Raw genomic sequence first — 24,809 nt, 5'->3', positions numbered from 1 at the left:
TTAAAACACATTCCAAGCTTTGAAACATAGGAAGCTTCTTATTTACAATGTAGAGTCAACGAAAGGCATCCGCAGAATTAAGTTTCACCTGTTCGGTATCTCTTCTCCACACCTCCCGGCTAATCATTACACATACTATACAATCATTACACAACTAACAAACACAACACTTTCTCATCACTCAATCTCTCTGAGGACGAGGAGGCTTGAGGAAGCATGGAGGACAAGCAGGAACCCGGCAGACCCACATGGAGCAGGCAGATTGAGTTTACTCTGGCTGGGATCGGATGTGCTGTGGGACTGGGAAACATCTGGAGGTTCCCGTACCTGTGCTACAGGAGTGGTGGAGGTGAGATGGATGCTTGGTGAAATAATGCTGAAGTCATGTGATATTATGTCTAATAAATAAATAAAAACCGTGTCAGAATTTTTTTGGAAATACAATGGCACACGAATATGCTAAAAGAACTGTGAAATCAAATCAATGTACCTGTACTTATTGACAAAGATACAGTCTGAGAGTACAAAGAAAACGTTGTAATAGAAGTACAGGGCTGCTTTATAGCTTTGTTTTGATTCTTCATTATCCTGTGTTGTTCAGTGTGAACTTTTTTTTGTATATTGTGTAAAAACTGGTGTTGTGTAGGCATCCAGATGTCTGTATGATTTCACCTTTAACACTGTCAGCAGACGTCCACATGTGAGAGATAAAGAGAATAAAAGTGAATTATCTTTCAATGTGACGTGTGTATCTGCTGGTATCATCGTGACATTGCAAACAATCACTCTATACTGATTTCGTCTGTCTTTGACTGCTGAATTTACAAGAAAAGAGAGTTTGATTTAAAAATAATCCATGTGGTCATGAAATCTGGAAATGTAATTTTTAATATTGTGTTTTTACAGGCAGGTTTATGTGATATATATATATACAGCAGTGGAAAGAATTAAGAGACAATTCCAAAATGTAATGTATTGTGGCCATTCAAGTTTAGTGTCAAACCTCAGGAATGACAAAAAAGTCATCCAACAGAAATGTGAAAGACTGACAGCATGACAAAACATGAAACTGTGAGAAAACCAAGGTTATGACATAAAATAATCATTTTGAACTTTTTCCTAAATACATGGAAATATCGCTGTTGTATTTCCTACAAGTGAATATGAACTTGTTTTCATTACACTATATATCTGACAAAATACAGAATATGTTTTCTGTTATTTTCACGTGTTCCTCCAGTTTTTTTTCGGCAAATAAATGCAAATAGAAACAACAATATAACTTGAAATTAGGAGTGGGGAAATAAGTTAAAAATTATGAAATAAAACAATAATTTTACCTAAATACATGCCTAGAAATAGTACATTTTAAAATCATAAAAACAGATTTTGAAATTGTCTTCATTTTTTTCCCACATCTACTGTGTATATGTATGTATCACTTAAAAAATAGCAGACAATTACTTTGTTAGGCTGTGTTGTGTTGTTTCATAAAAACATACACAGAACCTACTCTTCCAAAAAAGATTCTGAGTAATTGAATAAAGATATTGGTCTTAAATAGTTCACAAACCATAAAAATGTCTGATTCGTTAATAAATCATCACTTATGTTGCTATAATTCATTGTTCAGACTGTAAAAAGTAGTAGTTCATCATATGATGATGTTATCGATATGTTAAGGTGCATTCCTCGTGCCCTACCTGATCATGTTGGTTGTACTTGGAATCCCGCTCTTGCATATGGAGCTGACGTTAGGCCAGCATCTAAGGAGGGGACCCGTCCTGGCGTTGGCCAAAGCCTGTCCACTGCTGAAAGGTACCCGTCTGATACGTAAACGATTCAAATAACAGAACACGTATAAAGTAAATATATGGACTATGGAAATAAAGTGTTCCCATACATTCCTCAGGTGTTGGCATGGCAACGGTGGCCATCTCTTTCATCATGTGCACATATTATAATGTTATAATCACGTGGGCGCTGTACTACATGTTCAGCTCTTTTCGGAGCGACCTGGCCTGGGAGAATTGCAACAACACGTGGAACACGGTCAACTGCACTGATCACGTGACCAACAGCTCGTACGCCTCCACCCCCAGCCAGCAGTTCTTCAAGTGCGTTCCCTCCTCTGGTTTCATTACTTCTCTTCTCTAGTGATTGTTTAATTTTCTTTCACCAAACACTTTGGCTAATGTGTGATTTTGTGTTCTTAGAACTCAGACAGACTAACTCACCCCTTTGCTCTGTATTGTGAATTAATCACAGTTTGAAGTTTTTGTCGTCATGTTTGTTGAGTGTGGTTCATGTATGACAGCATATCTTGGGTCATTCAGTTTTAGGGTGCTGGAGCGGACCCGGGGTGTGGAGGAGACAGGATCGTTGAGATGGGAACTCTTTCTCCTCATGTTGTTGGCCTGGATCCTCGTATACCTGTGCATCTTTAAAGGGGTCAAATCCACCGGAAAGGTCAAATATCTTTGAGTCCTAAAGTAATGTTTTGCAGATTTATAAATACAGGCAATACATTTAAGTTCCTATAAGGTACTTTCACTGTGTGTGATGGTTTTGCATTGCAATTGTTTAGTTAAAAATGATTCATGATTTATAATGGGCTTCGTTTTATTCTAAATATTGTTATTTTTGATTTGTGAGTAAATAAGTAAATAATCTTTAAAGGGTGTGGATTCATCTAATTAATGGATCTGTCTTTCAAATAATTGTATGATATTACAGGTATTGTAAGTGTGTGTGTGTGTGTGTCACAGGTGGTGTATTTCACTGCTTTGTTCCCGTACGTGATTCTTCTGGCTCTGCTGATCAATAACGTTCAGCTGCCAGGAGCCATTGACGGCATACGCTTCTTCATCATTCCAGAATGGAACAAACTCCTGAATGTGGAGGTCTATACAGTATTCTGATTATACGAAAATTCAATATTTTGTTTTTAAAATGTGTGACGTGAGGTTTCTGACTGTGTATTTCAGGTCTGGGTTAATGCCGCAGCTCAGATCTTTAACTCCATCGGCATTGGCTTTGGTTCTCTGATGGCAATGGCCAGTTACAACTCCTACAACAACAACATTCTGAAGTATTCATAGTCAAACCATTTGTCCAGATAATTCAAATAATCAAATTAAATTGTGAACTAAACAACAAGAAACATTTACTATGTGCTTTTGACCATGCACCTCACTAACTTTTGTTAAAGAAGAACCATTTCAACTTTTGAACTGAAAGAAAGCCAGTTCCTCAATTCCTTGGTCTCATATTTTGCTCTTGATTGTTATTGTAGAGACACTCTGGCTATTGCCATCACGAATTCTGTGACAAGTATCTTCGCCGGATTTGTCATTTTTTCAGCATTTGGCTACATGTCACATCTTCAGAATGTGCCGGTCAGTGAAATTGCAGTGGATGGTGAGTTTCAATTTTTTTTCTCTTCAATAACATCTACATCAATGAATCTTTAGTGGTGAATACCTGCTGTGTATGTAAATGTGTTTTCCAGGTCCTGGTCTGGTGTTTGTGGTTTACCCACAAGCCTTTGTAACGATGCCCGTCGCTCCTTTGTGGGCCGTGCTGTTTTTCTTCATGCTCCTCTGCCTCGGATTGGACAGTCAGGTATCATGAGATCACTTCCTTTTTAAAATGTGACCTTATCGATCACAGATGTGGCTACAGGACAAGAGCCTGAGCAATGATAGATTGATAGTCCTGGCATAATCTATCATTTTTATTTTGTAGAACGTTAAAACTAGTCAAGGTGTAACAGGTAAAATCAGTGGAAAATAACATTTATTTACATTATTAGATCAATGGTTAAATATAGAGGATGAAATGAAAATGGGGTAAATATGGTATATTTTATTCAAGTGTGCTGTTAGTATACTTCTTTTAAACTAATACTTTTAGTCTACCTTTCATGTACTTCACAGAAATATAATTAATATGACACTTCAGTATAGGCTGCTAACAGAAAGTCTCAAGTATGTTTGCCTTTAATTCTATTCAATCTTAGTCAGGCGCTAATTATAATGACGTTATATAAGCATACCTGGCCTGTAGTTGTGTTTACTCTTTCGATTGAGTAGCCTGTTAAATAATTTCCTACATAGTTTTAAATAGCCCACTGTCTTGAGTCATGACTACGTGTTTCAATTTATAAAGTATCAATTAAATAAAACAGTATATAAATTAGCCTATTTCACAAAATGGTGACAGAGACCGGAAGTAAGGGAAAACTTTTTCTTTTTTTGCTGCCATAGCCATTCATTCATTCAGCTCGTTTCTCAAAGGCATTAATTTCATTTACCAAAAACATATGTTGTCCTTTTTATTAACGGTTTACTGGGAGATGTAAAAATAGGGAAAACAAACACAACAACAACATTGTTTTTTGAGCGAACTGATAAATCAAAGGTTGCTGGTCCGATCCCAGCAGCCACCACCAGTGTGTCCTTGAGCAAGACACTTTACTCCACGTTGCTCCAGGGGGATTGTCCCTGTAATAAGTGCACTGTAAGTCGCTTTGGATAAAAGCGTCTGCCAAATGACTAAATGTAAATGTCTCGGCAACTGTTCTGTGTAGTAAACGGAGCCAGAGTATTGACCGGACAGGCATTCGGTCAATAGGTCTTTATAAGTATAAGGTTAAGTTCACAAGAAAACTAACTTGCAGTATAAAAATCACTAAACTGAGAGTGTACTTCAAAGTGTAATATCATGCTAAAAATGTGCTAAAAAGTAATTGTAGTTAACTATTAGTTTATCTATAATTTGTAACTTCTAATATTTTTAAACTTCACTGTGTACTCAAAGTCTAGTCCTGTTGCACTTTTAAAATATTCTTAAAAGTATACTTTTATAAACTAAAACAGGGTCCAATTTAATCCGAAGTAGTATAGAAATGTAGACTTAAACATACTATTTGTACATTGTTACTAAAGCCTACTTAAATATATACTTGAACTTAAGAAATAACTAAAGTATAGGCTACTTTAAAAAAATAAGTGTACTTCCAGTTTGTTTCATAAAGCTAATATATGTAGTTTAACTGTTTAAATCTGTGATTTCAAATTCATACAATGTCATCTGTTTAGTCGCTGCACTCTGTTCAAGTCTGCTGTTGTAAAGAAACTTTAATCATCATGTGTATAAATGTTTGAAATAGTTGGGATCTTTTTTCATGGAAGTCAAAGCGATTGCTGTGTCGTACGCATGATGTTAAATTTGACCTCATTTTCATGTCTGATGTTGTATTGGTAACACTTTACTTTTATTCATTTTGTTTTTAATATGAATTCAATAAGTAGTTTATTGTTCATTCATGTTATTTCATTGTGCATTAACTAAGGTAACCAGATTAGTTTAGTATTGTTTAAGTATTGTATTTCATTTTGAAATAGAAATAATGTTACATCCAAATTGTAAAGTTTTACTGTTTTGTGTGTTGTGTAGTTTGCTATGGTGGAGGTGATGGTGACCAGCGTGCTGGACAGCTACAGTAAACCAGTACTGAAGTACCTCAAACGGAAAGAGTTTCTTGTACTTGTAGTTTGCTGTACTGCTTTCCTGATGGGCATCCCTCATGTCATGCAGGTCAGACCAACTCATCGCTCACTCATTGTGTTTTTTAAATATTCATCACTGTGACCTTAAAAAGGAGAAATGTAACATTTACATAAAACGTTCTTGAAATCAAATAACACTTGTGCCGCTTCATATTAGACTCATCTTCATAACAGTTTTGGCCTTGTGATTATCTTCAGATTTTATGACCGTGTTTATGAATTATGACTCATGATGAACTGGTTGTGAGATGAAGCTCATTTTTGTCACCAGGTCGGCATCTATGTGTTCCAGCTGATGGATCACTACACAGCTATCGTGTCCATCATGTTCCTGGCATTTTTTGAGATTATTGGTGTCTGCTGGCTGTACGGTGAGAGAATACCCCCACATCAGTGTCTTACCACACAAAAACCCAGACTACACATGACTGACTTGGTTATGCGTATTCCTGAAATTACAGTATGTGAGCTGGCAAGCTCCATGACAACAGAACCAAGTCCACACAACTGCATATCCATGACTTTTATGGTGTTTCTTTGTCATAATGGATCTTAGCACCACACATGCATTAGCCTTCATAAAATGGAGAAGTATGAAAAACATATTAAGTGCTGCAAAGAATAAAGGCAGGTTAATAGAGAATAAATAATTTTTGACCACTTTCTTTAATGCTGCTCAGTTGATCGTCTATTGTTCAAAGGTGAATTTCTGTGTTAACCTCGACAGGTGTGAATCGTCTGTCCAGTAATTTAGTTGAGATGACCGGGAAACCCCCCAGTATTTTCTTCAAAGTCTGCTGGTGGGTTATTTGTCCTGTTTTGATCACTGTGAGTCATTTCATATCCTTTCTTGCTTTTACAGAATAATGTTTGATTTTAATTAACCTTCACTTTTATACGTTTAATAATTTAAGAATATATTATTAACAAAGCCTAGAATCATTTCATTTTGCACACTTGGGTAAGTAATTACTTAAGCACTTCATTTACTTTAGCAGATCATTTATGTGCTTATTTCTGTATTTGCTACGGTTGTGCAGGTTATCCTAGTCTTCTCGGTGATTCAGTTTAAACCAGCCCGTTATGAGAGTTATGAATATCCCGCGTGGGCTCAAGGGGTCGGCTGGCTCATCGCTTTGGCCTCCATGATCTGGATCCCACTAGGAGCACTACACACGCTCTGGGTTCTGCCCGGTTCTTTTACTGAGGTGATCTTTATTGATAGTCTAAATGTATACGTATAGTTGACAAATTACAATGTCATGTTAAAACAGTTAACTTGTATTTGGGGAAAGTGTAGACTCTTTAAAAATTCATAAGTTTCTTAAAAGGTTCCCCTATGGTTGTGTGGCTCCATAAAGAAACTTTCAAATAACCTTTCTATTGCAACAGAGGTTTCTTTGTGGTACCTTAGATAAAAGGGTTGTTTTGAGAATTCTCTGCATATGAAGAACATTTTTCATTATTTTCAGGACTGTGTCTTTAAGCTGCGACCTGGTCACCATTTCATTTGAAGTTTTTCTACTTTTACCCATTTCTTAAATCTATTTTTCTATGATTTTTTGTAGAAACTAAAGAAGTCCATCACACCGTTTTCTCTGGATGATGAATCTGAGTTCTCACATTACCAGGAAAAGTTTGGAGATCTGGACGTGATCAGTTCAGCTGTCCCTCAGTCTATAAAAAACACGATCCAGACTAACTTATAAACTATCAACCCTGCCATTAAACCCTGAACTAAACCTCCCTGATCTTCTTCAGAACTGTGGACACAATCTATGGATAATTTACAACATCATTTAAAAACCGATTGAGAGATTTCACAGAAGTTGGAGTTTTATTTTAAGGAACAATTTATTGGGACTTTATATTGATATTAATAAAAACAATTTAAATCAACAGTCATCTCACACGTCTTCTGTTGTACAGTCAAAGCAGAAATCTGGACATTTCTTTCACCCATCACATTTGTATTCTCATATGCTGATTATTTTTTCTTAAGATATTAACTTTTATAAGGGTACGATTATTTAACAACAGTCCAACATGAGATAAGACACTCTCAGTGTCCAAACATGGAACTTTACATCCCCCCAGACACACAAGAAATGTTTCGTATTTTTCTCTTATGTTCAGTTTAAGCGTTCCAAGCTCAGATTCATGCTAAATCATAATGAATTCATGCTGAAAATATACAATACGAATACTGTTAACATCGGCTAAAGTCCATTTTGATTTATACATTATAACAGAGAGGTACATTTTACAGTTCCTTCAGATTTAGACTTTACTCTGTGTTTACACCCTGACCAAAGTCCAAGTGTGGGAATCTCACGAAAACATGTGCAGGTCATATTTGACCCCCCAAATCGAAAAGAAACAAATAAAATGTTATATTTAGTGTAGTGCACATAAGCAGATTTATCTCTAATCGATTTATGCGTAAAGGATTTTAAATTTGTATATATTTTAATTATATTCTCATTACTGTAAATAATAATCTTTATTATTTTATTAAAAATCCTTATTTCTTTGAAAATATGTTTTAATTTTTTCCTGTTATGATTTTGGGGTAAAATATGACCTGGACAAATTCTTGCCAGGCTTTGTCAGATTAAAACATTTCATGTTAACACATTGTACATAATTGAACTTCAGCATTTATATGTAAAATTACAGTTATTTTAGTTTTCCTAAAAACCAAACCCTGATGACTTTTAAATAGAAAATAAGTGAGGAACTCAGGTCTTGGGTTGTTCTGGGATGCAGAGTACAGCAAAAAAAAAACATAATTATTAATAATCACCTTTTTAATCAGTCAGAACAGATTATATTAAGTATTATTTCTTTCAAGTGCTCAATACATTGTTTCAAGACGCATTTTCCTATGAAAAACTCAGTGTTCTACCTTTCAAACATTATCAGGTTCCCGGAAAGATTTGAGATCGGCAAACGGATTCATTCAGAAAAATGTGCATGTTATCGGTTAAAAACAGCACAAGCCACACACAAACCATAATGGTTTAAATGAAGTTGGATCCATTTTGTGGTAGTTATAGTATGACAATCACATCTACACAGAATTCAAGTTATAATAATAAAAATATAGTAATGAATATCACCAGCAATGAGCAAGTTATTTGTCAGTTAGTGTCGTATTTTCAAAGAGATATGAAATATGACCTAGATTACGAGAAAAAGTATCTGCAATTAATGGCGTGTTTGTCTGGAGTATGTAGTCACACACACACGCTTTAACATCTTGTTCTTTCTGTTGTTCCAGGGTTTTTTCTTTCAAATAAATTCCTCTTATGTTTGAACCAGCAGCAGATTGTAAAGATCTGTAAATTTGAATGGATTTCAGAGGCGATCTGGCTCACCTCCCCTGAAGCTCAGACAGTTCCTTCAGGTCAGCACATTCTCAGATTTGATCCGAATCTGAATCCCAAACCAATTCCCTGCAAACACAGTTCTTGTTATACATATGTTCACCAGCAGGTGACGCAATCTCCCCTCGGGTTAAACCTGCTCTCCCACTGCGTGACTTCATGTTCTGCTCTAGTCCTACGATACTTGCTCTACCGGCCGCATCTGGATGTCACCGATCTATAGAGAGAAAGAGAGACACAGACAGTGAAACGAAGTAATAGGTTTATTCAGTGGGACAAGGTTAATAATGATGGCAAATGAGAGAGAGAAGCATCGATCAGCAGGTGATGGATGTAACTGCTGTGATATCATTTCTCTGTCTGAACATCAGTCATAATATAAGTTAATGATCACATATTTGCCCACTCATAATACTCTTGGAAAACTGGAAAAGATGAGCACGAGGCTTGAATCTAAACCTATTCTTTTATTTGTTAAAATAATTAATTTAAGTAAAATATCTAACAAAATGACTCTGAAATTAAATCTGAGACAAAAAGCCAAGCTCGAACTATGGAAATGTTAAATATCTCATTTAAATATCTTATTTGATATATTATGTAATATGCTAAAACTACTAAAAAGCTTAAATATTTTCTTATAAAAATCAAATATATCTTATTTTATATGTATATAAAGTTATACCCTCAAACTACTGAAATGTGAATAAATAATAAATGAAATTATTTCACTGAAACTTTAATTATATCTCTTTTTATATGTTCGATTAAACTACTTAGATTTTTGAATATTAAATAACAAAATATTAATAAAAAGTAGGCTATATATAACTGCAAAATATAAGCTTGGTGTTATCCTTTAAATAGAGGAACATTTGACACCTAAAATCATAAAAATTCTTCAAACTACACTACATTGTTTTCTTTGTTAAAATACGTAATTATATTTAAATATTAAGTTAGAGTGTTTCAGATTTACAATCCAAATGGTTCATTTTTTTTTTTTTAAATGTGAAGTTGACAGCCTTGTATGCTTGTCACTACAGTGATTTTTTAATCAATGTTTGTAAATGTTGTGTAATGTTCAGCTCAAGTATTTTGGGTTAAAAGAGACCCGGCTAACTGGTCAAGTGAATAAATAAAAGTACCTGAACATGAGGAGGTGCACTGAGGACATATATAACAGCGCTGGCGATGTCTTCTGCTTTCAAACACTGTACAAGACAAACAATCCCGGTGAAGTTACACAGCAAAGGGCTGAACGTGTATGAGAAGAAACATCACACTCGCTCCGTTCACCTTTATACTCTCATATACCGCTGCTGCTCTCTCTGGATCACTGTTGTGATGCCGGAAGGCAAATTCAGTTTCCACTATTCCTGGTGATATACACTACAGATAAAAGAACTCTTAAATGACCAGAACAGACTCAAATTATCATTATAAAAACATTAAATAATTCATGTTAGATAAAATAAAACTTCTCTATAGAGAAATAACTGCATTAAGATAAAATGCAGTAAAATGGGCTCACCGAGGCTCGAATGTGTGTTTTGGTCTCTCGTAGCTCCTGTCTCAAGCCTTCTGTCAGCGCAGTCACAGCGTATTTAGTCGCACAATAAAAGTGTTCATCAGCGCTGGGCACCATCCTGTGACCCCCCATACTGAAGAGAGTAGACCACCATAATATAAACATCAATACTGTAAGAGCTCAAACATAAAACGAAGTGATGCTGGAGTGTGTGAGGTACCTGTTGATATTGATAATCTGTCCATCATCCACACCTCTTTCCTTCATCGACTGATAAGCCTCTCGTGTGCAGATGGCCAGAGCGAGAATGTTCACCTGCACCCAAACACAATTGGTAAAATAGTTGAATGTAAAGATAAAAATCACATCTACTGCCCTGCTGAAAAAAACAAAAGAAACCATTATGTAAATTAAAGAAATGTTGATTAAGTGTAACCTAGCAACTAACTGTTGTCAAAGTGCCCATAAATCATGATGTGTGACTCACATCGATCATGTTTCGCCAGCCTTCCGTGTGTCCGCTAAGCAGAGGTTCATTGTGGGCCAGACCAGCGTTGTTGATGCACACGTCCACTCCCTGATGAAGTGTCTTAATGGCCGAGAACATGGACAAGATCTCGTCCTCATTACACAGGTCACACTTATACGGGATCAACGTGCCGCTGTATCCTGCACTCTGACATTCAGCTGCCAACTTCTGTGCAGAGAGAAAACATGAGCGGATGTTTGAATGAGTCTACCAGAACAAAACAGCAACAAGATACATTTCAATGAGGAAACACTGCTCTGTTATGACAGCAAAACGGTGTGACGTGTCATTAAGTACAGCGCTCATGAAACGTTATCAAAAGCATTAGGAGAACACACCCTGATAAACAATTCTGCCACTGATTCACAGCAGCGGAAATGATCGATTATAACGAAACATTCAACAGTTTGTTCATGAGAACTAAGAAGATAAATGAGCAATTAACAACGCTGGTATGTTTTTTAATGAAGGGCTTGACAAAAAAAGCCCCACCCACATCTGTTGACATCATAGAGATATTATTGCTCAGAGGTTGCCCCTTAATAGCTCAGGAGATTTCCTGGAGTTCAAAGTTGTGTTTCAACTTAGTCTCATGTGTTTCTCGCAAATTGTAATTGTTATTTTAGAAATAAAAACGAATGAGACAAGAATGGGGCTGTAATATGAATGTGGATTGTAGAGGTAAAATAATGTGGATTTGGGTAAATTCACCAAGAAATATTCGAGTTCATATTGAGATCGTCATTACCATTGACTTTTGATAGCCGACTTGACAAATCTGAGCTCAGTTTTAAAACTCTATTGACAGAGACATTTCTCAGGAGAAATATTTGAGACACAGAAAGGTTCCATTTGCTCTGCATTTAATCTCATTGATGTTTAGGACAAATGGTTGAGAAATTAAAGTGATCATGTTTGTCTCTTGTCTGTTTGTCTACTGTAGGAATGTAAACAAACAAATAAAAAAGAGCTAGCTGAAATAGCAGACCTGTAAAAAGATATATTGTTTAAAGATATATCTTCTTTTAATTAATGTTTGACTAAAATCCTGTTTGCAATCTCATGAGATTGATCATTCTTGTTCCTCAAAGCATTATCATGTCAGCTGTATGTTCCTCACTATCTCACCATGGCAACAGTAAAGTGAGGTTAAAGGTGCTTTTACGATAGATTTTGAGTGTGCAAAATGACTCTGGATATGCACTTTACTGTTATTCTTTAGTTTAAATCTCCAGCCCACTGTAAGACCATAACAATAGTGATGCTGGCCTTAGCAAACAGAAGTAATAATAGAATGCTGGTGTGTGTGTTCTATTGAGCTTCACAATCTCTCAACACAGACCAGACTGCAGTTGAGCTGACAGAGTCATAATTCTGTTTACAGTAAGATCAGACCTCTGATTCTGAGAAGTCTTGTGCACTATATCAGACCACCAGCAAACTGATATCATGAGAGCTTGTAAGGAAGTTTGTCAGGTTAGTGGAATCAGATCACACACACAAAAAATATTGTTCTGTATGAAATATACACTTTTTTTGCCCATGATTTTGGTCCCCACAGTGACACGAGTCCCCATGAGTTGGTGCGTATATTCAGTTTAAGGTCCTCATCGGGTTATAAAGACAAGGCCATACATTCACACAAACAAGCACGTTTAACAGTTTCATCAATTTGATCTCATTCATGCAGTTTAGCTTCTTTTAAAACAATATCACATTAATTACATTAACAGGTTTCAGGTCAGTGGTTGTCACCATCTAGAACTAATGATCAATAACTAATGACACTCATGGCGCCAGTAGAGCTTCAACCATTTTAATAAATCAGATTTTAACGATTTTGATTAATGATTCAGCCCAACCTTTGGACTGCTGTAATCCATCATGAGCAGACGTCTTTGTTTGTGTGTGTGTGTGTAAGATTACTGTCGTCTAATGTTTCTTGTGTGACCTTTACAACACCAATATAGCAGTAGACAATACTTGTATGTTAATGAATACGCTTCTTAGATGGAATAGTGCGCCCAAAATTTTTAATCATTTAATCACGCTGTCATTCCTGTATGACTTTCTTCTTCTGCAGGTCACAAAAGAAGATAATTTGAAGAATATTGTTAACCAAACAACACTGAAATCCATTGATTTCCATTTTATGAACACAAAACCACTAAGACATTTCTCAAAAAATCCTCTTTTGTGGTCCATAGAAGAAAGGGTGTTTTGAACCGAATGAAGGTGAATAAATGACAGAAATGTGATTCCCTTTAAAATAAATATAAAAAACCTAGGATGACAGTAACACAATTTCAGTAATTTGTTTCAAAACAAATGAAATGTCTTAACAAACAAACTCCTTTTAAGTAAACTCATGTATAAAATATTGACATACATTTCAATGAAAGTAAACAAATCCTTTTTTGTCTCTTCACCTGCTGTTTCACCGGGCGGCTTTAAAGCTCAGAAGCTCTGAGGCTCTGCTAATGAGGATGTGAATATACAATGACGGGCCAAATTGCTCTTTGCTTCAGGTGCAATGAGACACACATGGAGAGTGGAAGTATGTGTATTTCTGGCTCTGAATTCCCTGAACAGCTCTCACTTACACAAGACATCCTACCGGTGTGCTCGTGCCCAGATTCAGACAGCAGTGAGGAAAGAACATTAACTGAACCCATTTATTTGGTCAGATTCTCTTTCTCACTTCCTAAATTTAATCTCATGCTGTGATTTCATCCTGCACGGACGTTTAGGAAGGGGCCTTGAGGGAAAGAGCTTTTATTGTAGCACCTGACGGAGCAAGAAAATTACACATTTACAAAAGGGACCTTCCTTTGAATGGATCATTTACTTAACGACAAAAATTCTATCATCATTTATGTTTGGCTACCAACATTCTTCAAAATATCTTCTTTGTGATTTGCAGAAATAAAAGTCATACAGGTTTGGACATGAGGGTGAATAACTGATTGTTATTTTTGAGTGAACTATCCCTTAAATTCCTCTTTCATTTTCTTGTTGACAGCAGGACAGATGAGGATCTTGGGCAAAGCTCAATGTGTGTGAGTGTTAATGAGCCAAGCGGGTCAGTTTGTCTCTCCTGTCAAAGATATTGATAGAAAACCAGTGACATCGCTGTCAGTACTGTACCTGTTTATAGATGTGTGTGTGTGTCCTATCATCCATCAATGTCCAGCATCCTACACTCTTAATGATTTTAGTGGCAGGGAGAATTTAATGTTTTAAAGAAAACAGGTAAAGTCGTATTCTGGGATGGCGTAAAGCAGGGTGAGCAGAGAAACTTTGCAGGAAATTGAAATGCGTTTTCACATCTTAAAAAGGGCAATCTTAAGATCTTAAAAACAACACAATACTGATGTTTTTACACGTAGGCTATTTAACATTACATTTTGCATTCTCTCAGTCTTTCACATTGTTGGTTGACTTTGTAATTCCTGAGGATTGTTTCTGTTGTAATTCAACAGACAATGGAATGGAATTACCACAATACATGCAGAAATGATGATTAAAGGAAAAAATGGAGTGGTAGGATTGTGCTGTTTATATACAGCCGCGGAAAGAAATAAGATACCATTTCGAAGTTACTTTCAGTTTTTAGGAATTTATTGATTATAGGTGTGTGTTTAGGTAAAATGATTGTTTTTGTTTCATTCTGTAAACTACCAACAATATTTCTCCCGGATTTCAAATAAAAATATTTAATTTCAAGCGATTTATTAATGTATACATTTTTTCAACGATCCTTACAGGAAAAGGAGCTACTGGAACACAATTATTTAAATGTATCATAAAATATTATAATATACGTCAGAGAGCAGGTGAAAAATAGAAGTGGGCCAGTACAGTGATACAGATGACTGATAAACACAGATAAAATGGGGTGTGTTTATGAGTGTGTCTGTGTGTTAAAGGTTGAATGAAAAAGAGGTGAAGCTGTAGCGATCTTACTCGGTTTTATCACGGAGCATGTGTTCATTCTCAACCCTGTGTGTGTGTGAAAGTCGAGAAGACTGTGGGGATGCTTTCTGTGCCAACACTCATCTATCAAATGGGCACGAGTACACAACATTGCAGTTCTGTTTGTGTGTGACAGTGATGGAGTATGTGAGAATTTTAGATTGTCTGTTGAAGCCAATCCACCACATGATGCTTCAGCCGTGTGCATGTGTGCAGGTCATTCTGAAAGCCAAACTTTCAGATCTACTCTTTTCCTGCAAAAAGGCTAAAAGCAGAGAAAGCACATTTACAGAAAGATGTACGGAAAGATCGATTTCCACTTGCTTCTGAGAAATGAAAATAATATTTCTTATCTCTAGAAAGCATTAATGATCTAGAGCTCACAGCTTTTTTGAACAGATATAAAAAATCAGCTCTCCAATTGCATCCGTTAAATGATAAATTATAAAAGTTCATTTCATAGAAACGTTTGATACATCACCCCACCCGCGTAATTCATCTCAATAGTTTGCTCTGTGGAAACGAGGTTTGACTTTGTTGAATTTCAACAGACACTGAACTGGAATGACCCATGGCTCTCAAACGATTATCCACGATTAAACGAATTCAGAATAAAAGTTTGTGTTTAGATAATATATGTCTGTGTACTGTGTATATTCATTGGTATTTATAAAAATATACACACACATGCTTACAATATTTAAGAAATATGTAATTAAATATTTAAAATATTTATATGTAATTTAAATTATTTGTAAATATAAATAAATGCCGGTACATCTTTTTAAAAGATGTATACATATATGTGTTTATAAATACAAAATGTATATGCTCAGTACACAGACATATATTATGTAAACACAGATTTTTATTCTGGATGTGATTAATCCAATTAAGCATTTGACAGCTCTAGAATGACCACTATAGAAATTAAGATTAAATGAAAAATTGAAAGTTAAAACGGCCACCTAATTTTACTCAGACATTTAAAATAACACATTTTAAAGATCCAACAGCAAAACCGTCATACCTCGAAACCGTGTCTTATGGTTAGCATACCATCAAAATCTCATACCGGCCCATGCGTAGTACACACATTGCATCACATCGAAAAAAAAAACAATAATATTCGTTTTAGCCGTGTCACATGACCCCTTTATACTGATTATTGGCCAAACAAAGTGGTAATTTTACATCATTGCCCTGGACACAGATAAAATGAAACTGTGGTCAAATCCAATTAATCAAATCAGTATTTAATAATTCAATGCTTCCATTAATTTTACACATTAAAATTAATATTAAATATATAAATTATATTATTAATATTATACATTGTAAATTGTAAATTAATGTACAGTAAAATTGTGACTTTGTATTGAATATGTGGTATTTTATGGTCACAGCACAGTAAGTGTCACAAACAACCAAGTAGAAAATGATCTTAATAGTCTATAACGCTGTACACTTGAACGAATCTCCAGAGTGAATTCAGAAAGACATGCTGTGAGCACGCAGCTCTGTGCCACTGCACACAACCTGACCACCACTGGATGAAACCATCTTACCTCACGAAGGGGTTTCATTACAGCCACAAAGCTGCTCAATATAATCACGGATTACATTATACCCATCATCATTTAGAATATAATACAGGATACACTCAGACAGTGTGACTGGTGAGCGAATGAAAGGGTTCAATTAGACAGAAACCTAAAGCTTTAAGGCTTGTTATGAAAGATAATCGCATTTGGTCTATTGCAGCGCTCTCTCCCTCCTCCCTCTCTGTCTCTGTGCACTCAATGAACCTGAGCGCATCACGTCTGCTGAGTGATTATGATGTGGAGACAGAGACATCGGGGGCCACGCTGGCCTCAGTAGACGCCCGAGGACCCTCGGAGGCCCTTCTGATTTATTTTCTTAAGTCAGGCCTCCTGTGCGATATGAAGGACGATTTATTCATTCTGGAAGAATATTAGAAGCGCTACATCGTTCCTAGGGCTGGAAACTGAATTTATATACACAGGGTCCAAAATGAATCTGCCACACTGACAGGCGAATTTAGAGTTATCATACACGGTTTCATTTGGGCTTGAAAATTTGATTTAAATTTATTTCGATTTTGTCTGAAAAATTATAATAAGAGAGCTAGTGTACATCTTTCTGATAACACCCACCTTAAACCAAAACATTTACAATTACATTTATAGATTTGACAGATGCTTTTATCCAAAGCCACTTACAGTCCATTCAAGGTTTACATTTAACCTCCAGTATGTGTGTTTCCTGGCAATCGAACCCAAGACCTTTGCATTGCTGACGCAATGCTCTACCAATTGAACTACAGAAAACAAACATAACACTCTAAGTTGGTAGAGAGAGAGAGAGAGAGAGAGAGATAGAGAGAGATAGAGAGAGAGAGAGAGAGAGAGAGAGAGAGAGAGAGAGAATGTCAGAGTAGATCAGAAAATGTGAGTGAAGTCAACCTTTCAGAATGACCCATTTCAAAGCACAGTGGGAAAAAACCTCTTCAAAAACTGCGGCTGGCAAACAGCCCGGTGAGAGAGAAGAAAACTGAATGAAAGGGAAAAGAGGGGTCCAGTCTAGTCTGTATGAAGGCACCACGGTGACGGACTTAAATAAATACAATACGCCTCCTGCCAAGACGACAGAATTCATTAGCCCCAGCACCCCAATTCTTGGCTGCCGGAAGACAAGTGTGTACATGCCTTTGTGTGTGTGTGTGTGTGTGTGTGTGTGTGTGTGTGAGAAGGATGTCACCAGGCTATTTCAGATCTGATGAAGTGCCTTCTACAAGAGCTGTGAAACTTGGCATCAGATCTGACAGATGGGCGGAGCTCACTGTTCTTTTACCGTTCTAATGAAGCACTGACTACACTGGACAGAACTATAAAAAATACAATTTCTGTCATCACTTACACAGCCTCGTGACAAGCTCTTCCACAGAATGAAAACACAAAGTGAAACTCCAACACTATACACACGATACATCAATATAAACTTCAAAAGAGGACATAAAGCATATAGTTCCAATGTAGGTTAGTAGGTTATTTCATTCTGAAAATCGTTTACATATTTTCATGTAAGCATTCCTTTGGCTCAGTGGTTAGAGCATGGCACTAGCAATGCCAAGGTCATGGGTTCGATCCCAGGGGATTGCACATCAGAAACAAATGAGTAATACAATGCAATATTAGTCGCTTTGGATAAAAGTGTCTGCCAAATGCATGTAAATGAACTATTGTTGCTTATTGGACTTTGATCAATGAACTGTTTTTTCTGGTTTAAATACAGCTCTGGAATGCCATAAGTCATAAGTAAATTACAAATTTATTTTGTAAGAAAAATGTAGACAAATGAATGTGAAAGCCACTAGCCCTAATGGATGGCCAATGTTACTGGTTCATTGTTTGGAAAAGTGATTTAAACACAACCGGTTCAACAACCGGTTTGCTCACATTATATCAATTAGAAAAAACTGTACATAAGAGTCATCCAATAATGTAACTGACAACAGGAACAACCAGTTCGCAGAACAGCTGAGATTGACACCAGAGAGGAGCAATTTCTTGTGACATTATGACATCTGGTCATGTGTAACCTTATAACTATTCAAAGGAGTAATGTAGCTTGGAATGCTGAGCGATACCTAGGGGATGTTGTGTAAAAAAGGAAAATATTACTAAATTCTACGTTCAAAAAACCTTTCTGAAATTATTTATATAAAATCCAGACAACATGCAAGATGAGCAAAGTGATCAATGTAACCAAATGCACTCTCATTTCTAAATCAGTTTGAATGAAAGCGTTTGCTAAATGAATAAATGCAAATGTAGGCAAATGGCTTAAGCAAAATCCAATCGTATTTTGGAACACAAAACCATAACAACAAACATAACCTGTCAATGCTTATTCACTTTACAGCTCAACACCAGGGAATACATCTATTAAGGTCAAATTTTTTCGGAAACGCATCAACTATTAAAGATTTTTTCCAGTCCTGAAAGTCAAGTTTGTATTTATGCTGGGAGATAGTAAACAAAAATATATATATATTAAACAAATCCTTTTTAAGCAATCACGGAACGTCATAGGAATATCCCCGTGTGAAAAATCAGTCAGAAGGTGTGAGAGCCCTGTCAGTAACATATTTCCCAGGTCAAAGACTGTCCACTGTGAGCTATAAAAAGTGTAGAAAAAGCTGTCAGTCGGTTGGCAGAATTTCCTTTCAGAGGCTGTTGAATGTTCTCAGTTTCATGAGAGTGAGGTGTGAATGTTTTGCTGTGAACGCTGACGGTTGTGTTACGTTTCATACTGCGTCTAACCAAACAGACCTCTGCCGTGCACTTACAATATCGTATTTATAATAGTGCTGACAATATGGCATTAATATAATTTTGTTTTCCTAAATTCATATCCTTCTGTTGACGATGGGGGTATGCCAAGTTTAAAATGTCTTAAGCCCTATTGGAATTAAAGAAATATATATATATATATATATATATATTAGCTTCTTCTGGCTTGCCGAAATCTAAAGTTTTCTAAGTGGCCTGTTTTGGTGCTGATCTCGTGCTAGCAAGCACTCAAAGCAGTCAACAGAATATCGCTGCTAACAGATTCCATGCGTGATGTTAAGATCATGGCACCAGCACTGGGCCTGCATGCTCTACTTGTTTTCTAGGAATAAGCTGAGCTTGAAGGACAAGTGCCCTGAGATCAAATGACCCCCGCCCACAGCTAGCTGTTTTTCCATACAGCCCATCGATCTTTATCCTCTACATCATCTTCAACCATGTCTCTCTTTCCATCTACTGACCTTCACTCAACGCCGCTGTTCTTAGACGGTTGCCGGATATGGTTTCTGAGCACTGTTGTTATGATATCATCAGCCTCTATCAGCTTGTTGATGGCTATTGTGAGGTGTCTGTGAGGTCTGTGAGAGATGCATTACATATTCTGCAAGGCATCTGCGACCTCACTGAACTACGCAAGGACAAAAGCAGGGAGCGGTAACGGGATCACCCTCAGCAGGTCAAAGGTCCCTTTCTTTCCTTTTTTTACCAGGCAAAATAACAATGTATTGCCTTCTTAAACATCCATGAATGTTCACACCTTTTGTATTAGTTCTGCATGAGTTCCTCGAAAGCTCTCTGTGTGAAAACTGGATCTCAAAATCATATAGCCACTTTGCGAAAAGAGGCTGGCGAACAAAAGAACAGGATAAAGCAAGGACAATTAAAAGTCCAGTGTGTACATTTTTGGAGGATCTATTGACCCAATATAATATACATGTCTTCAGAGGTGTATGAAGACCTTCCTGAAGTGTCATGTTTTTATTACCTTAGAATGAACTATTTCTATCTACATACAGCACGGATCTGCTTGCATGGAATGTAGTTGCACAGCAATGGGGGTTCATGGAGCCTCTAAATAGTTACTAGTAATGCACGAAACTGCAGCAAAACAAATGTGAACATTTGACCAATTGTCACAAACTTTTTACACATTTAAAGACGCAAGTCATTTAATGAATAAAAAATGAATGAAATTTAAAGGGAAAACATAACTTCCTGGAACTACCTGAAGGCTCCATGAATCACATGAAAATGATTAACTTCTGTTGTCGCGACTCTCTCTCTCTCAATGAATCTTGTTGCCATGTCGCTATGTTGTTTCTACAGTAGCCCTAAACGGACAAAGTGCTCTACAGAACGCATTACGTAAATACATTATATTAAGCGTGTGTGTGTGTGTGTGTACGCAAATCCCCAACGTCCCTATATAGCACAGCGTATGAACTCTCTCTACAATGGCCCCTCATCAAACCTGCTCTCCATTCCAGTCCATATCCCATAGTAACCAAAAGTTTAACAACCCCTTGTTTCTTATGTTGACATCACTCTTGGTCTCAATCCCATGTGCTGCGGGTTTTGGGGTTTTTACCCCATTTACTGCTTGATCATTTTCTCAGAGAGGACTTTTGCAGATCTTTACTCAAACTGCTCAAATTGCTTAGAAGGGATGCCAACTACTGCTTCAATAACAAACAATCAATGACAAAAATCAAACTTTCTTTATTCACCATTTTATTTTTATCTAAAAACATATTTCGAAAACATTTGAAACATTTTTAAAAGTTTACTTATTTGCTCTTGTTTTATATATATATATATATATATATATATATTTTAAGTTTGAATGCAATGTCAGCCTAATTAAGAAATACTTAAGGGCTACATGCCATTATTAATCATTTAAAATGGTCCATTTTTATATTAATATTAATGTTTTAATGGCATTTTAAATAAAGAAACACGTTTGTTTTTTTCCATTTTCAAAACTGGCGAGAATCCTGAAACCTGACTGATCTTTAGTATCATAAGCCTAGTCTGTGTGTATGGATGTTTGAACAGAACCACACACACACACTATTACATTGGTGTCTTGTGGTCAGACACAATGCTCGCCTTGTCCCTCATTTCACAAAGAGCACAAACATTAGGAATTCAGATCTTATAGGATAATGGCATGTCTTCATGTATATTGTAAAAGCCACAAAGAGCCTCAATTTTGTTAACTGATGACAACACACTATCAAAATCTTTAGTAAAAAGTCTCACTACTATGGCATAACTTTCAACCTTTTTACATCATCATAACATACATGTAGTACGAATGAACTGTGCGTGTACAGTGAGCAACACATGTTAAAAAAAAGAACAGACATTTTAATATAATTTCAATGAATCAGCAGTAAGCAAATACAGTTTTTGCATAACATGGAAAAGAAAAACATGCAAAGCAGGACAGTGACTTAATCTTCTAGGTAGATAAGAGATAAAAGAGTCAAACTTTCAGTGAACGTTTAACAAAATCCCTGATAATTTCCATTTGATCTTAACTGTTTAATTGACACACTGCAGTATGGAGGATTGTTTGTAATATTGGAAAGATGGTAAAATCACAGTCCCCGCTCAGCATGATATAAGTAACCTTTTTTTAAATTCCTAATCTTCCAGGAATCTTAAAGGCCCAGGAAACAAAAATGACACATTAATGTTCAAGCATGAGAAAGAGGGTGGGAATTTTCATTGTCATTGACCCTAGATTATGTCTGTTTTTAGTGCTTTACCAGCAATGGCAAAGTGGACCACACGAAAAATAAATAATAAAAAAATGTGTATGAACTTCTACACTGAAATGCAACACTGGCAGGTCTGCAGCTTACAGCAACATTACTGTCCAACAACCAGCCACAGCAAGATTTCAATTAAAAGTCAAACATTCATTCATTCATTCGACATTTATGTTGTGTCATACATATTCATAAATTTAGAGTGGTGTTGAGTAGACATGAAGTCAATTCTGGGTTTACAGCCTATCAGAAGCCTTCAAAGTTTCTTTATCGACATGTGTTTCTGAGTCATGCTCAAGGGCAGGCCTGAAACCCCTATCAAACATTAACAGGACATCTTTGATTGATTGACAGTCTATAATGAAGGGTTGTGGAATGCTGAACAATACAACTATACAACTACTGTACAATAAAACTACAAGCCCGACTGCCATATCAGTGTAGCTTTAAAGAATAACTGCTTCAAAAAAACACTTCTATTTTTATCGTAAACGTGTTAATTATATTTTTGCTTCTTTTTTAAAACTAGTGGATAAGTCAGAACATGAACCAAAAAAAAGCTGTCTTCATGAGAGCTGCTGCGGAGGGAAGATTTGAGTAAATTTGTATTAAATAGTAAGATTTAATATGACTTCATGAGGATATAGACCACTCATTCCTTCTAAAGTTCTTTTATAATGCTATCTTTGACTTTCGGTAGCCTTTGTCCACTTAAAGCAAAGCAGAGTTTAAAAACAGTATAACAACATGAGAGTGTAAAAAATAATGACATTTTTACTTTATATACAAACCTGCATTACACTAATACATTCAAGACTAACATCAAATAAACAGAAAACTTACATTCATCATACTCGTAGAAGTATATAAACAGCGCATATGGGAGATACATGAATGAATGATTCCAAATAGTTCTTTGCGCAAGTGTAAAGTGGGCGGGGCTAATTTGATCAATACTTTAGAAGCGATCAATCACTTATACGTTATGGCTGTGTGGCAATTCTGTAAAGGAACCAGACACACCAGTGGTTACCAATAACCAGGACGTCACAGTTCACTTCTCGCCTCAACTCCTCCAAACACTTTCATTCAAACATTGTGCACGAAAATCATCCGGACCCAGATGATCGATGTCGTTCACTTGTGTGAGACAGCAGCGAGCTAACAAAATAGCAGCACCATCCCCCAGGCCTGAAATCTCAAAGTAACCACTGACAAGACAGTTTTAAGATCGCTTACCTCGATTTTGTCTACGCTCCTGGCGCATCCGACCACCTTCATGCCGTGCTGGACCAGAGCCCGAGCGACAGCCGCTCCGATCCCCACAGAAGCTCCGGTGACCAGCGCGACTCTCCCCTTCCAGCGCTCCATCATCAGCGGATAAAATGTATCACGATCACCACGACAGACAATGTATTACAACAGCTGCGCCACAACACGACGAATGTTACAATGTATCAAGAGTGATCGCGCGATGTGTTACTTTGATTCAGAATATCAGTCCTGGGGGTGAGTGAACGCGTTCAGGGCGGGAACAGATCGTGTCAAACCCTCCCAGATTGTGTACTGCTGACACCCAGGAACAGGTCCACACGGCCGGATCCAATCCCCGCCGCGCCCGCGATTAAATATTAACGGGGAGGAAACGAACAAGCTTTGGGTTGTTGTCGCCGCCCGAACGCGTTTTGAATGCAGATAGGCTACATATTAGTTTTGCAGTCTTTTATTGTTTTATTGCTGACCTAATGATTTTTTTATATCTTCAACCACGCCACCACACCCTTTCGTATTTCGTATACATTTTAAAATAAACAGAATTGAGGATGTTTATTAAACAGTTTACCTTGTGGTCCGCACGATGGAGGGTGAGCACCTGCCACAAACACAGATTCTTTTTTTCACTTCTATAAAAATGTGAATAGCACTTTAATACAACTTCAGGGGATACTTTTCATTGTGGTTTGCTATTCAAAATGTTAAACGCAAACGGTGTGTATTCTGGGTTAAGCCCAACAGGCAAAAAATTGGTATTGGGACACTTTGTCGTTCTGGAACAGTAGCGGCTCTTGTCTATAGTTGTCTTGTCTATGTCATGAACTACATACATGTGATTATTCTGATACTCACACATGTGAACTAGATAAGAACTGGCATCATATATCCACCTGCCACCCTCATAAGGGAAGCATTTTTCCTGCTTTCACAAGAAGGAACAGTTCACGCAAAAAGTTGTTCCAGTTCACCTTCAAGTTGTTCCAAAACTGTAGAAATGTCTTTGTTCTGATGAACACAGAGAAAGATAAACAAACAGTTCTTGAACACCATTGACTACCATGGTAGGATAAGTTGCTTTGTTCTGTTGAACGCAAAAGAAAACATTTTGAAGAATGTAGGAAACAAACCGTTCAGGACCACTTTGGACCACCATTGTCATGTGTCACTATAGTAGTCAATGATGGCAAAGTACTGTTTGGTTACAAGCATTCTTCCAAATATGTATCTCTGTGTTTATCAAAACAAATTTATTCAGGTTTGGAGGGTGAGTAAATGATGACAGAATTTTTATTTTTGTGTGAACTGTCTCTATAAGGGTATAGTCCCAGACTAAAATGGACCTATCTTAAAATATATCATTGCCATCCTGTTGTCTCAAGAT

At 36.6% G+C, this 24,809-nt stretch overlaps 2 protein-coding genes and 1 non-coding gene across 3 annotated transcripts; 2 read left to right on the top strand and 1 right to left on the bottom strand.

Annotated features, from left to right (window-relative positions):
• Window positions 1-90: 90 nt before the first annotated feature.
• On the top strand, window positions 91-7,472 carry si:ch211-283g2.1 (sodium- and chloride-dependent GABA transporter ine). The gene is made up of 13 exons (XM_056746526.1): window positions 91-349; window positions 1,684-1,818; window positions 1,913-2,117; window positions 2,337-2,469; window positions 2,769-2,903; window positions 2,988-3,091; window positions 3,296-3,420; window positions 3,512-3,624; window positions 5,461-5,601; window positions 5,845-5,944; window positions 6,301-6,401; window positions 6,614-6,781; window positions 7,142-7,472. The coding sequence occupies exons 1-13, from the start codon at window positions 217-219 to the stop codon at window positions 7,280-7,282; spliced, it is 1,734 nt and encodes a 577-aa protein (XP_056602504.1). The 5' UTR covers window positions 91-216; the 3' UTR covers window positions 7,283-7,472.
• Window positions 7,428-23,809, bottom strand: dhrs11a (dehydrogenase/reductase 11a). Its single transcript, XM_056746527.1, has 7 exons — window positions 23,393-23,809; window positions 10,981-11,190; window positions 10,714-10,808; window positions 10,497-10,626; window positions 10,262-10,354; window positions 10,111-10,176; window positions 7,428-9,179 (listed from the first exon to the last, which is right to left on the bottom strand). The coding sequence occupies exons 1-7, from the start codon at window positions 23,525-23,527 to the stop codon at window positions 9,138-9,140; spliced, it is 771 nt and encodes a 256-aa protein (XP_056602505.1). The 5' UTR covers window positions 23,528-23,809; the 3' UTR covers window positions 7,428-9,137.
• On the top strand, window positions 18,105-18,179 carry trnaa-agc (transfer RNA alanine (anticodon AGC)). Its single transcript has one exon. It is a non-coding gene; the product is annotated as a tRNA-Ala (tRNA).
• Window positions 23,810-24,809: the final 1,000 nt, after the last annotated feature.

Source organism: Triplophysa dalaica, chromosome 4, assembly GCF_015846415.1.
Source record: "Triplophysa dalaica isolate WHDGS20190420 chromosome 4, ASM1584641v1, whole genome shotgun sequence".
NCBI lineage: Eukaryota > Metazoa > Chordata > Actinopteri > Cypriniformes > Nemacheilidae > Triplophysa > Triplophysa dalaica.
This window is presented reverse-complemented; position numbering and strand designations above follow the sequence as displayed.

Excerpts from the sequence above, each read along its gene's own strand:
- si:ch211-283g2.1 (XM_056746526.1), top strand. The coding sequence starts at position 217 with ATGGAGGACAAGCAGGAACCCGGCAGACCCACATGGAGCAGGCAGATT. Across the intron at positions 2,904-2,987 it reads ACAAACTCCTGAATGTGGAG|GTCTGGGTTAATGCCGCAGC; the intron begins GTCTATACAGTA and ends TGTGTATTTCAG. Across the intron at positions 5,945-6,300 it reads TGGTGTCTGCTGGCTGTACG|GTGTGAATCGTCTGTCCAGT; the intron begins GTGAGAGAATAC and ends TAACCTCGACAG.
- dhrs11a (XM_056746527.1), bottom strand. The coding sequence starts at position 23,527 with ATGATGGAGCGCTGGAAGGGGAGAGTCGCGCTGGTCACCGGAGCTTCT. Across the intron at positions 10,627-10,713 it reads CAGATTATCAATATCAACAG|TATGGGGGGTCACAGGATGG; the intron begins GTACCTCACACA and ends TACTCTCTTCAG. Across the intron at positions 9,180-10,110 it reads GTGCACCTCCTCATGTTCAG|ATCGGTGACATCCAGATGCG; the intron begins GTACTTTTATTT and ends TTCTCTCTATAG.